General features: G+C 37.7%; 1 protein-coding gene across 4 annotated transcripts in view; it reads right to left on the reverse strand.

Annotated features, from left to right (window-relative positions):
* Positions 1-486: 486 nt before the first annotated feature.
* ano10a (anoctamin 10a) overlaps positions 487-14,527 on the reverse strand; it is a 46,164-nt gene continuing 32,123 nt past the window's right edge. For 2 of the 4 annotated variants that reach the window (XM_073846872.1, XM_073846873.1), the window contains 3 exons: positions 12,038-12,154; positions 9,445-9,461; positions 487-1,113 (listed from right to left, as the gene is read on the reverse strand). In XM_073846872.1, coding sequence (XP_073702973.1) covers positions 1,062-1,113; positions 9,445-9,461; positions 12,038-12,154 — 186 coding nt within the window. In that variant the 3' untranslated portion in view covers positions 487-1,061. Of the gene's footprint in view, positions 1,114-5,663; positions 7,529-9,444; positions 9,462-12,037; positions 12,155-14,527 lie in introns of those variants that run through there. The other 2 variants (XM_073846874.1, XM_073846875.1) reach the window with 2 other exon arrangements.

Genomic DNA, 14,527 nt, shown 5'->3' on the forward strand with positions numbered 1-14,527 from the left:
AAAAAAAAAACATACACAGACAAAACCAAATTAAACCCTGCGACTCGTGACGAAAATGATCGGTCTGTGCAAGAAACTGAATAGTATTTATATCATTACTTACTTCTGATTTACCTCTGAACCATCAATGTTCAACTGTATTAAGAGTGTTCACAAAAGCGGATCATAGGTAAATTATATATAAATTATAAATTAGACCTCATTGTATCGTCACGAGCCGCAGGGTTTAATTTGGTTTTGTCGGTGTATGTTTTTTTTCACTGTCAAAGATTTGGTGACAGACTGCAACGGTTTGAGTTAAAAATCTTCATTTGTGTTCTACTGAAAAAACAAAGTCACCTACATCTTGGATGCCCTGTGGGTAAGCAGATAAACATCAAATTTTCATTTTTGGGTGAACTATCCCTGTAAGGCTGATAAATGACATCTTCTGAATCACAAACATCTCATCCTAAGCATTAAAGAATATGGAAAGGACAAGGAACATGTTATCTGAATACTTAAAATGTTTATTTTCAGGCAGAGAATATTGAATATGCTCAATTCAAGTACAGTACAGGGTGAAGTGGCTTGATATCGGTAAAAAAAAAGCCATAACAGTTAAACATAATACAGTGATGTTTAAAGGCACTGCTGTATCTTTGGTAGAACATGGAGTGAATAAAAACGGACAATTCAGTTTCTCAAAAAAAAAATGTTTTAGTTTTTTAGCCCCAATATCTGATAAATGTTTTTTCTCACCTCTTTACAACATTTTTTACAACTTCAGACAGTCATGAATAAAATTATATGTACTTTGACAACCAAATCAACCCATTATATTATATTTCTCATCATACCAGTAACAGTTTTATTGACAGAGAAATAATAAAACAATGCATGCAATTGCAATAACAGGAAAACATAAAAACCCTGTCATATTCAGAAGTGTACAGCATCAATAAGCCATTTTGTGAATAACATGGCAAGGAGTGCATATTTAAAGACAAAGTCAGTTAAATATAATACTAGATAGTTTACAGTATGTGTACACCTTGAGTTCTTTCGTTGTGTTGTTGTCATCACTCGTCACTTATTCCACTTATTTCAGCTCTCCGCAGCTTCCAATATTTTCTGAAAAGATAAACAGTATCAAAATATTAATGGTGGGACTTGAGGATGAACAGGGTGATAAGGTTTATATGTACAAAAGGTCTCAAAATATGATGAACAAATCTGGGGTATGGTCCCCCATTACCCATATAATCTCTTCTGAGAGCATTTACACGAATAACCAAGGCTTATATTCATAATCTTTGAGGTTTCATAATGTAAGAGAACTGATTCAGACTGATTTAGCATCAGTTCTCCCTGGTCTAAACAAGTCTTACATGTTGGGATATAAAAGGCAAAAGCTGATCTTAGTTCAGCATACATACAGCCTCAGGCAGGATGGCGTTTCAAATGAGTCACGCTGGGTTTTCAGAGATGGAGGGAGCTGGGATGCTGCTATATTTTAAAAAGCTTTTTAACAATAAAAGAACATTAGAGAAAGCTACTAAATCTTTTTAAAAGACGATCAAAATGAACCCATCTACCCCATAACAGATGTTTTTCTCTGCAGCATACACAACCCCCAGACTACGGCCTATGCCGAGTTTCATTTAATCAATTAATTTCACTGCCTGCAGCAGCAAACCAGAGCAAATTACATTCTCAGTGAAAACGTGTTAGGTGCAATTAACTTTTCAATCCAAAAGAGAGATCAATAGGGCCTGAGCTGCTGACTCTGTAATTCTGTATGTGTAAATTCAGTGAGTCCGAGCTCTGGTCTCCGCTGAGAAAACCGCACAATGGTTATTACTAGACACCAGATATAAAGTCCTTCTAAATGTGGTGAAAGAAAAACTTGTTCTCATACTGAGGCCTTCACATCTCCAATTTCTATATATAAAATGATAAATGCTTATTATCATTATTATTATTTGACCCATGTTCTTGAAATGATTAACGGGATTCACCTAATTACAAATATAGTGAATGAGGTACCTCAGTGTTTTAGTAATGGTTTATTATGTTAAAAGCATGCAAATTACAAACTCAGGTAATTCACAATTAAGTATGAACGCATGGTATTTTTATCTAAAAAGGTAGTATATCTTCTAAAACAATTTAATATTCAAAATGACAACTGCCTCTTTAAAATTCTCTAATACACTATCTGTTCGCATAGTGAGTCAGTCTTCCTCAGCTGCTCACAGAGACTAAATTTGCAGGAGCTCATCTCAGGAGACACTCCTTTTGCTTCCTGCGGGCTGAATTAGCATTAACTAAAGTGAGAACTGAGGTGTTCAAACAAAGGTGGATGACATGCGCCTAACTGGAACAAATATTCTGGATTTCAAGGGAGGTCCTGATGGGCAAACTGGGATAATTGACGGGACATGTCAGTATTGATTATGTTAGAAGGAGGTGGGTTAAAAGCTTTTAAGCTTTTGCAACTTCAACATACTGTCACTCATGTTAACAACCGTACTCAAATACAAGTGCAAACTCAGGGTCAATAAATCATTAGAGGTTGAACAGCTGTGTACAGTCCCATCGCACTGATAAGATATTGTCTATATGGCCTAATCATTTAGAAGAAAACCATCAAGGTGATTTCAGTCCAAAGTCTGACTTGTAGTTTGTCAGCTCACTCTGTTCACAGCGATGCCAATGTTGGCTGTATTGAAAGTGTTGACTTAATTTTCCCTAACACCATTAAAGGTTAACAAGGACATGTCACATTCTCATGGACTTCAGCAAGTTGACAGATTGCCTCAGACGGCTGGCTTGTTCCACTTCCTGTGACGATGGTCGGGCAATGAGGCAAAAAAAGACTAAATCTGACGAGGTCCATCACGCAACCAACATTCTTTGGCACTAGAGCTGGATTATGGACCGCGTCAAAGGGTCCAGTGCCCAACGGCCTCAGAGTAGTCAGAGACTGGACCATTAGTGCACAAAGTGCGAGCTGACAACTATAGCTTCTTGAAGCGCCCTACCATATACTAAAGATAAAGCCCTAAAAAGTGTTTTTAGTCTAATGTAGGCAACCAAAACATTTTCAATTATCCGGCCCTGTGTGATGTTGTTTTCTTAATTATAGTGGAAACTCAATCATAATTCTTTGCTTTTCGAAAAAGTTTCATCTTATGATCCATGATGTCCCAAGGTGTCCACCCCAAAATTTGAATCTGATCAATGACTACTGATCAACTTCTGCAGTAGTGTCTAATCCTGCTCCTGAAGGGCCACTGTCCTGCAGAGTTTAGCTTCAACACCTATTAAGCACACATAAACAAAGGTAATTAAACTCTTCAGATTAACTAGAATCTAAAGAGTCAGGTATGTTGGGACAAGTTGGAGCTAAGCTTTATAGGATGTTGGCCTTCCAGGACCAGAATTGGACACCCCTTACCTTCTGGTTAATGTGGGAAGTGTGGTACATATATGGTGTGACTTGTTGCCTGTAGTAGAAGCCAAGCTGGGGGGTGTTCCATAAAACAAGTTTACCAAATAAGCCAGGCTTATTTCAGTTAGTCTGACTTATTGTCACTTGATTTGGCTCAAAATAAGTCAGACTAACTGAAATAAGCCTGACTTATTTGGTAAACTTGTTTTATGGAACACCCCCCTGGGCTAAATGCTGACTCGCAATAAGTGGTAATTCAAGCTTGAATTGCTCCAAAGGTAGAAAAAAAATCCTTATTATGGAATTTATTCTAGAATCTTAATTACTAGAATCTCCCAGTCAGGTATGTTGGGTCAAGTTAAAGCCCAACTCGGTTGGAAGTTGGTCCTCCAGGACCAGGACTGGACACCACAGGCCTTCTGTTTAACATAGTAAATGTGGAACACTATGGTGTGACTTGTTCCCTGCAGTAGCAGCCAGAATGTACTGAATGTGGACTCACAAAAGGTGGCAATTCAAGTTTGAATTGCTCCGAAGGTAGGAAAAATCCTTATTATGGAATTTATTGTGGAATCTTATTACTAGAATCTCCCAGTCAGCTATGTTGGATGTTGGCCCTCCAGAACCAGGACAGAACCTGATCTTCTGGTTAATGTGGTAAGTGTAGTACAGTACGGTGTGACTTGTTGCCTGTAGTAGCAGCCAGAATGCACTGAATGTGGATTCACAAAAGATGGAAGTTTCAAGCTTGAATTGCTCCGAAGGCAGGAAAAAAAAATATTATGGAATTTATTCTAAAATATTATTACTACAATCTTCTAGTCGGGTATGCTGGGACAGTTAGAGCTATGCGCTGTAGGATGTTGGCCCTCTAGGACCATAATTGGACACCCCTGACCTTCTGGTTGTCGTAGTAAGTGTGGTACAGTATGGTGTGACTCCTTGCCTGTAGTAGTAGCTGGTCTTTGCTGAATGTGGTCTCACAATAGGTGGTAATTCAAGCTTGAATTGCTCTGAAATTAGGAAATATTTTTATTCTAGAGTCATATCACTGGAATAAAGTTACACAAGTTAGAGCTAAACTCTGTTGGATGTTGACTCTACAGAACCAGGACTGAATCCCCCTGACCTTCTGGTAAACGATAAGTGTGTTCAGTATGGTGTGACTCGTTGCCTATGGAAGCAGCCAGAATGTGCTAAATGTGGAGTCACAAAAGGTGGCAATTCAAGGTTGAACTGCTCTGAAATTAGGAAGTATTTTTATTATGGAGTTTATTCTAGAATCTTACTACTAGAATCTCCAAGTTAGGTAAGTTGGGACAAGTTTAAACTGTGTTAAATGTTGACCCCACAGAACCAGGACTAAACCCCCTTGACATTCTGGTCAACGATAAGTGTCGTACAGTATGATGTGACTCATTGCCCGTAGAAGCAGCCAGAATGCACTGAATGTGGAGTCACAAAAGGTGGCAATTCAAGGTTGAATTACTCTGAAAGTAGGAAAAATCCCTATTATGGAGTTTATTGTAGAATCTTATTACTACAATCTCTAAGTCAGGCAAGTTGGGACAAGTTAAAACTAAACTCTGCTGGATGTTGACCCTACAGAACCAGGACTGAACCCCCCTGACCTTCTGGTAAACATGATAAGTGTGTTCAGTATGGTGTGACTCGTTGCCTGTAGAAGCAGCCAGAATGCGCTGAATTGAAGTCACAAAAGATGGCAATTCAAGGTTGAAGTAGAAAAAAAACTTATGGTATTTATTGTAGAATTGTATTACTAGAATCTCCCGGTAAAGTATGTTGGGACAAGTTAAAGCTAAACTCTCTTGGAATGTTTGCCCGCCAGGACCAGGACTGGACACCCCTGACCTGTTTAACGAAGTAAGTGTGGTACAGTATGATGTGACTCTTTGTCTGTAGTAGCATCCAGAATCCACTTAATGTGTACTCACAAAATGTGGTAATTCAAGCTTGAATTCCTTCGAGGTAGGAAAAATCCCTATTATGGAGTTTATTGTAGAATCTTATTACTACAATCTCTAAGTCAGGTAAGTTGGGACAAGTTAAAACTAAACTCTGCTGGATGTTGACCCTACAAAACCAGGACTGAACCCCCCTGACCTTCTGGTAAACATGATAAGTGTGTTCAGTATGGTGTGACTCGTTGCCTGTAGAAGCAGCCAGAATGCGCTGAATTGAAGTCAAAAAAGATGGCAATTCAAGGTTGAAGTAGAAAAAAACCTTATGGTATTTATTGTAGAATTTTATTACTAGAATCTCCCGGTAAAGTATGTTGGGACAAGTTAAAGCTAAACTCTCTTGGAATGTTTGCCCGCCAGGACCAGGACTGGACACCCCTGACCTGTTTAACGAAGTAAGTGTGGTACAGTATGTGACTCTTTGTCTGTAGTAGCATCCAGAATCCACTTAATGTGTACTCACAAAATGTGGTAATTCAAGCTTGAATTCCTTCGAGGTAGGAAAAATCCTTATTATGAAATTTATTGTAGTATCTCATTACTAGAATCTCCTAGTCAGGTATGCTGGGACAAGTTAGAGCTATGCTCTGTAGGATGTTGGCCCTCCAGGACCAGAATTGGACACCCCTGACCTTCCAGTTAACGTGGTAAGTGTGGTACAATATGGTGTGACTTGTTGCCTGTAGTAGCAGCTGATCTATGCTGATAGGTGGTCATTCAAGTTTGAATTGCTCCGAAGGTAAGAAAAACCCTTATTATGGAATTAATTATAGAGTCGTTTTACTAGAATCTCCCAGTCAGGTATGTTGGGACAAGTTCGATCTTAACTCTGTTGGATGTTGGTTCTCCAGGACCAGGACTGGACACCCCTGACCTTCTGGTAAACATGATAATGTGTTCAATATGGTATGACTCGTTGTCTGTAGAAACAAACAGAATGCACTGAATCTGGACTCACAAAACATGGTAATTCAAGCTTGAATTGCTCCAAAGGTAGAAAAAAAAAACTTATTATGGCATTTACGTAAGGGTCAGGAGGTATGATTAATTGCGTTAATTTTTATCACATTATTTATTTTTATAATTACTTGCACTAAATTAGTGTGTTAAACTGGCAGCTGGGTTCTAGTAAAAATGGCCTCCATCATTCAACAAATTGACATCTGTTGGAAAAAACAAACCATTAATTCTCAGTTCTAAAACGAAGCAAATTAAAACCCAGGACACAACATGCATGCAAAATACAAGCTGCCTTTTAAAGGGAGAAACAGCTCTTATCAAAGCTTTCTACTTATGGATCACCCATGAATGGGAACTATAGACACCGACATCTTTCAAAACAACCGTATCACTAGACTGCCACCTCGTTCAACCTACATGGAAACACTTAGATCAAACTCAAGTATTGACTTAAAGTCAGATAATATACAAATGTGACTTGGTTCCCAACATTTTCAAGGGAGATCACGTATGATCCTCAGTGCCAGACTTTTTCTTTTTCTTTTCTGTTTTCTATTTCTAACAGCAACTCATACAGCTGTTAGGGGTTAAAGAGGTCTCATTCAGCAAAACAGAAAGGCTAAAATTGCCAGTTGCCATAATGGTTCCATGATATGGTTGGCAACTTGGCCTTTTCCTGGAGTTCACCCCGGATCCTTTCCAAACACTGGCCACTAACAGGGGGTTTCCACTGCCGGCTGAAAGTGGCGGCTATTTTCAGAGTCCCTTTGCCCTACAGCAGTGGGAGCTTTTCTCCTGACAGCTGTCTACACCCTCTCAAGCTGCTGAACACATGGAAATACAGCTAAATGGCGTCATGTGCTGCTAGCTCATCATAGCACTCTCAAACCACTGGACCAAGCACCTCCCAGAGGTCCTGCAGTCTTATATCACCAACCAAATGTGCCGTTAAACTGCAGTCGGCACTTTTGAACTCTAACAGATCCGGACGAGGCCGCTGAAGCTATTAGCTACCGTCCATCATTCTGATAGAGAGACTCTGGTGAAGACGCACCGCCAGCACTGGCAGAGGGATGAGCAGGTGTCAGGTGAAGTTTGTGAGAGAGAATTGGAGGGGTAGAAGCCCAGAAACATCACGTCTTCAGTCATCCTGAAACATAATCAATATGTGTTTTACGACCTGCGTCTCTCTGCTAAATTAAAAGAAATGTTAGACGGATGAAACTTCGATGGAGTCCCGCCTTCATCGCAGATCATCAGCCAAGTGCTCCATCATACCATTAAATGTGCTGTCTTGATTTCGCTGTGAGAATGGTCTTCCCTTTTCAGTACCTACGTTCCCTCAGCTACACAGATGACCTTTAACTACACAGTCTGCATGAAACCAGGGCATCAAGATGCTTTCACGGCTTCCTCCCCGAATAAATCTCTGGGTGTATTAATGAACAAACATGCCAATTAGAATATAAATAAATGATTATTCTCTGTAGGGTCACGGGTTAAAGGCAGGGTAGGTGATTTGGTTTAAAAACATTTTTAGTTATGCTGGCTTAAAGTCTCTTCTCATCCCAATAGCAAGCACTAAATTAAGTGGTCTAGCTGTATTTATATGCATTTATAGTTCATTCCACGAAAAATCGGTGCCTTTTGTGTTCTTAAAATAGGCCATCTTGCAATGTCAATCCTATTACCATTTTTTACATGTAAATGTAAACAATTATTTCTTACATTTAATATATTCAACATCTACAAGTAAAATCCTTTCAAAGTGTACAATATGTGCTTTTGTGAACTTGACTATTATATAGCAATTAGCAAATATGTTTGAAATGGTCAAATCTTTTACTGTCAAGCTGTTACTTTATAGAGTAACAGATTTTGACGTGGGTAACAGGGATGACACTGATTAGGTTTGTCCCTTTTGTAAAGATTATCTGTGTAAAATTCAAACATTTTAAAGGTCATATTATTGAGCATATGCCTTTATCATCAGTGGCATATGAGTTCTAATTAAACTATAGTATCTAGTAATGATATATATACTTTTTTTCTAACCAACATATAAATTGCAATTCATTATATTGCATGTTTTAATAATGTCTGATTTTGAAAGGCTTTTAAAAAACCCACATAATCACTTTCCAGATCTGACAGTGCTGACATATTTCCTATAGGACATTTGGGAAGGACATATCAAAGTGTTCCTCCCTTCTTTTTAAAAAGCCAATAGGCTGTATGTCACAGCACTGAACCATGATGTGGTACATATTGCTAGTCAGTGATATACCACGAGGGATATGGATGATTGGACCAATGTCGTTTGGTCTTTTGAGAATTAAACAAGCTGTAAGAGATAATAAATATGAACTAAAAGTCCTTAAAAACATAAAATGTATTTTATTGCTATACTTCACTTCACAGAATGATAGCAGTTATTAAAGCATTTATAGGGCTTCCATTAGCCTAAAGTCAGAATGGCTAAAGATTAACTAATCACATGGTGTTTATAGCTCAAGTGACTGCTTTGAAAACTTGTCTGGAACTGACTGCACATCAATGAAATGGCAGAATTCAATTCACATACTTCTGGGGGGTCTTGCACCAGCCGAGCAACTACCATTGAGATACATGAAGTGCAACCAAATAGCTCTCCCCAGGTATCATAAACCTTCTTGTCTTCCACATATTCATCAACGTCTGTTTTTCAGAAAGTAAGGTAGAACCAATTGATATTCATAAACCAGTTGATTTTATAATCTGCCCCCTACTATTTTCCGTTCCTACACCATTGCACATTAGTGCTGCGATTTGCTAAAACCAACACATAAAAATGCTAAATTATTAGAGTAGTGCTCATCATGTACCCAAATTAACTGGAAAATATTATAATCCACAGCATTAAGAGGCAAAGGGGGGGCATATTGCACACATCTTATCTGCTGTTAGTGAGGGGAGGAAACACAAGGCCACATTAAGGATAACGCTGGATGCCAACAGCACACGCCAGCTCATTGTCATTCACAATCCAACTGTGCCATATCACTAGAGCCATGGCAACGGACTTACCGACCGAGGGCTCGTCTCTGCAGAAATAAAGCCAATGAATCCTGTTAAAGCGTGTCGATGCTGTCGCTTTGACAGACATTGTATGGAATCATTATTAATACTTTAGATAACACATCATGCCCGTTCCTATTTTAGCAGAGAGACAGTGGTCTGAATTCATTACCACAAATGTTCCAAATGTAAATCACTGTTTTAATCTAATCGAGACTGGGTAAGGTTCATATCCATAAACAATAAATTACTCCCACTGGTACCATGTACCTTGATCTTTGAATAACAGTAAAAATCCATTCACGGATATACAGTTGTGCTCATAAGTTTACATACCCCTTGCAGAATATGCAAAATGTTAATAATTTTAACAAAATAAGAGGTATCATGAAAACTGCATGTCATTTTTTATTTAGTACTGTCCTGGATATCTGCATATGCTTGTGCATATTTGAACTCTTTCCCAAAGTTAATGTATGATTTTGAGATCCATCTTTTTACATCGAGGACAATTGAGGGACTCATACATTACTATTACAAAAGATAAAAACATTCAGTGATGCTCAAGAAAGCAATACAATGCATTACGAGCCGGGGGGCATAAACTTTTTGAATTGGATGATGAGGGTAAAATGTACTTATATTGTTTTCTGGAAGACATGTACATATTTATGTAGCTTCTGAAGTGCAAAAAAAAAAATCTGTAAACAAAAAAAGAAAAATTTACAAATCATCATCCTGTTCAAAAGTTTACACCCCCTGGCTTTTAATGCATTGTGTTACTATCTTAAGCATCAGTAAATGTGTTCACCTTTTGTAATAGTTATGTATGAGTTCCTTAGTTGTTCTTAGTGTGAAAAAAGATGGATCTCAAAATCATACAGTCACTTTTGGAAAGTGTTTAAATATGCAGAAGATGCTGGAAAAACCAAATAACGTGCATGAGCTGGAGGATTTTTCTGAAGAACAGCAGGCAGATGAACTGCTCAGGACAAACAAGGGACTCATGAACAACTATCACAAAAGATAAAAACAGTCATGGATCATCCAGGAAGCCACACAGTATTAAGATTCAAGGGTATGTATACTTTTGAACGCAGGCATTTATATAAATTCAGTTATTATTTTGTTTTGTGGAGTATATATATATATATATATATATATATATATAAACATCTGTTATTTTAAAATTGTTTACTTAGTACTAAATAAAAAATAAAATACAGTTTTCATTATTCCTCCTATTTTGTTAAAATTCTGAACATTTAGCATATTCTGCAAAGGGTTTGTAAGTTCATGAGCACAACTGTACATAGACATCCTAAGGGATAGATAACCCAAAAATTAAAGAAAATGCATATAGGTTTGGAACAACATGCATAAATGATGGCATATTTTTCATTTTTAAGGCTTCCTTTAAGCCCTCAGGACATGTTTGGTTTTGTTCAGAATAGAATATTTCCATACTGCTTGTACTAGTGTTGAATTAGTGAAAAACTGACTTTTAGATTGTTACAAAAATCATTTGTTGAACATAAATCAGCATATTAGAAAAAATTATTGAATGATCATGTGACACTGAGGACTGGAGTAATAATGCAAAAAAAAATCAACTTAATCAAATATTTTTTAAATGTATTAAAACATAAAACAGTTATTTTAACTGCAACATTTCACAATATTGTTTTAATTTACTAATTGATTAAATAAATGCAGCCTTTGATATCATTAAAAAATGGCATACAATTTTTTTTTTATCTACAACTATTAACAAACAGCTATTACAGTAATAGTACTGTATGTTTATATTAAACTATCATAATAAAAGCTGATGAATTAGATAAATTGCAATTAGTATCAACCGTGATTGTGCAAATAAACATATTTTAACTAATTAATCCTTCCTTCATGGCTCATTATTTAAAAACTGACCATTTTTTATAATAACCTAATTTATTTCTGAGATGAATCGCTGAATTAAACATGCAACATAATAAAGTCATAAGACAACAATGTTGCATACTGCTGTTCAAAAATGTATCACTCCAAGATGTATACTATATCAATAATATTTTAAAAAAATAATAATAATAAAAATAGTTCGCAGCAAGCAGTGTGTTAGTATTGTATTCCAAACATAGCCTTGTCCTTTGAGGAAAACATTTTTCCCCCTCATTATTAAGTCTGCTTGTCTGCTAAGGGCAGACTGCAGTGTGTGTTTCTTTGTGAGTGACCTACTTCTTATGCCGCATATGAGGTGATAAACATCTGCCTAAATAGCTAAACCTCATTAGCAAACACTACCTGAACACACACTGTATGTCAGCAGAGCATCTCAGCATGTACAAAGGTCTCTCCGGATCATTTAATGATCAGAAAGCATGTTAACGCTGCTCTCTGCCTCTCTGAGCCGAGAAATAATGGTTGCCGCATCACCTCTCATGTTGACGCAGGCATGTGTTGTTGACTCTGTAAAGCCCACCGAGGCATATACGCAGATGACTGTTTGCACTGAAGTACTTCCTGACAGGGCCTGTCACAGACAGTCACATTTCCTGTTTGCATGCTATAGATACGTGCATATGTACAAAAGTGTACTCACCCTTTTCTTAAGAGCTTCAAGGGAGTCAAAGTCCAGCTTGGCTAGTTTAACTTGGATGTGTTTAGGAACATCTGGAATGACGAATGCCAGGATGAATTTGAAGGCAAGGAGAACATGCTGCAATAAACAGAACAACAGAACAACAGCATTAAAACAGTTTTCAGAGACTATTATTATGTAATTGTCTCTATATAACAATGAAGTGCTAATTACACCTTAAGTAACTTTTATGATGTGTTTAAGGGTTTCTTAGAAATTATACTTCTAAAAATATCTCTAATTCCAGACTGATCAATGACATTTAACACAGACTTTTTGTTTACTTTGAACCCCTTTTGACAAAACAGAGACAGATCAAATCATAAGGGAAAATACAGTATCTCACAAAAGTGAGTACACCCCTTACATTTCAGCAACCATTTTTGTATATCTTCTCAAGCAACAATACTATAGAAATGAAACTTGGCTATATTTTAGAGTAGTCAGTAGCTGCGTTTCCATTACCCTTTAATTGCAAATTGCAAATACGCCTAATGGAAACATGTCAATTGCGCAAAAACTCCTGTACATCAAAAAAGTTTTTACGCTCACATGAGGTGGTTTTTCAGGCAATTTGAAAAAGGAATATTTCACAAAACAGCAATGGAAACATTTTTTTTCTAATTTACAGGTCACATTTGGTTAAATATAGCCCAAATCCCAAAAAACTACTGCCATGACTTATCGTGAGAGGAAAAAATAAGTTTTAGTCGCTTTTTAATCAACATTTATTAAATATCGCCAAAGTTTACGCAAATCTGTAATGGAAACGCACCTACTGTGAAGCTTGTATAGCAGTATAGATTTACTGTCCCTGAAAATTACTTAACATAAAGCCATAATTGTCAAAATAGCTGGTAACAAAAGGGAGTACACCCTAAGTGAACTTGTCCAAAGTGTCAATATTTTGTGTTAGCACCATTGTAATCTGGCACTGCCTTAATCATTCAGGGCATGGAATTGAGCAGAGCTGCACAGGTTGTTGCTGGGATCCTCTTCCACTCCTCTATAATGACATCACAAGCTGCTGAATGGTGCTTCTCCACCTTCCACTTGAGGATGTCCCACAGGTGCTTAATAGGATTCAGGTCTGGAGACATACTTGGATACAACATCACCTTCACCTTCAGCTTCCTCAGCAAGGGAGTTGTAATCTTTTGGTGTGTTTGGGGTCGTTATCTTGTTGGAAAACTGATGTTCAGCCTAGTTTCTGGAGTGAAAGCACCATGTTTTGCTTCAGAATGTACAGTACGTAATGGAATCCATGTTTCTCTCGAAGAACTGCAGCTCCCCAGTACCAGCAGCACTCATGAAGCCCCAGACCATGATGCTACCACCACCATGCTTGACTGTAGGCAAGACACAACTTTCTTGGTACTCCTTACCAGGGCATCGCCACACATGCTAGACACCATGTGAGCCAAACAAGTTTATCTTAGTCTCATAGGACCACAGGACATGGTTCCAGTAATTTATGCCTTTGGACAGGTTGTCTTCAGCAAACTGTTTGCAGGCTTTCTTGTGAGCTAGCTTCAGAAAAGACTTTCTTCTGGGATGATGCACATGCAAACCAACTTGTTGCAGTGTGCGGCGTATGGTCTGAGCACAGACCATACATTGATCGACGCTTGCAAGGCCTGTTCCGAATGGAAACCATCTTGAAAAACCTCAGTATGACCCTGACCACTGTAGTGTAACTCGGTTTCAGGGTGTTACTCAACCTCTAAAAGCCTTGGCCATCTTTGTGGAGAGCAACAATTCTAATTCTCAAATCCTCAGAGAGTTTGCCATAAGATGCCATGCTGAACATCCAGTGATCAGTATGAGAGAATTGTATTTAAAGCACCAAATTTTAATTGCTCAAATACAAGATACAAACTTTGTATCGTCCTGTCAAGCAGACAAAACATAAACATGATGAATAGGACTTGTGGCTTTGCATGGTTAAACAACATACTGTTGTTATCACTTAGGATGTACTTGCTTTTGTTGCCAGCTATTTTGACAATACTGGCTGTATGTTGAGTTATTTTCAGAGGACAGTATATACTGCTATACAAGCTGCACATTGACTACTCTAAAATATATCCAAGTTTTATTTCTATAGTATTGTCCCTTGAGAAGATATACTAAAATGGTTGCTGAAATGTGAGGGGTGTACTCACTTTAGTGAGATACTGTATTTCAGTCATACTGAATGGCTGGATGATCTTTATGGCTCTCTATGTGTTCAAAGGCCACATTAGTGAGATGTATGCTGCTGGCAGAGTGTCATCTGTCATTGCTACTCCAGTGTGTTAAATAGATCACCATATGCTAGCTGCCTCTGAAACAGGCTCACTATTCATCTTTGTGTGATCTAAAGAGATCTAAAGAACTCTTTACAGTTTAAGTATTGTAATTGTATTAATAAGAAATTAATACTTTAAACCGTTTCAACAGAAGGATGTC

Source organism: Garra rufa, chromosome 9, assembly GCF_049309525.1.
Source record: "Garra rufa chromosome 9, GarRuf1.0, whole genome shotgun sequence".
Taxonomy (NCBI): Eukaryota; Metazoa; Chordata; class Actinopteri; order Cypriniformes; family Cyprinidae; genus Garra; species Garra rufa.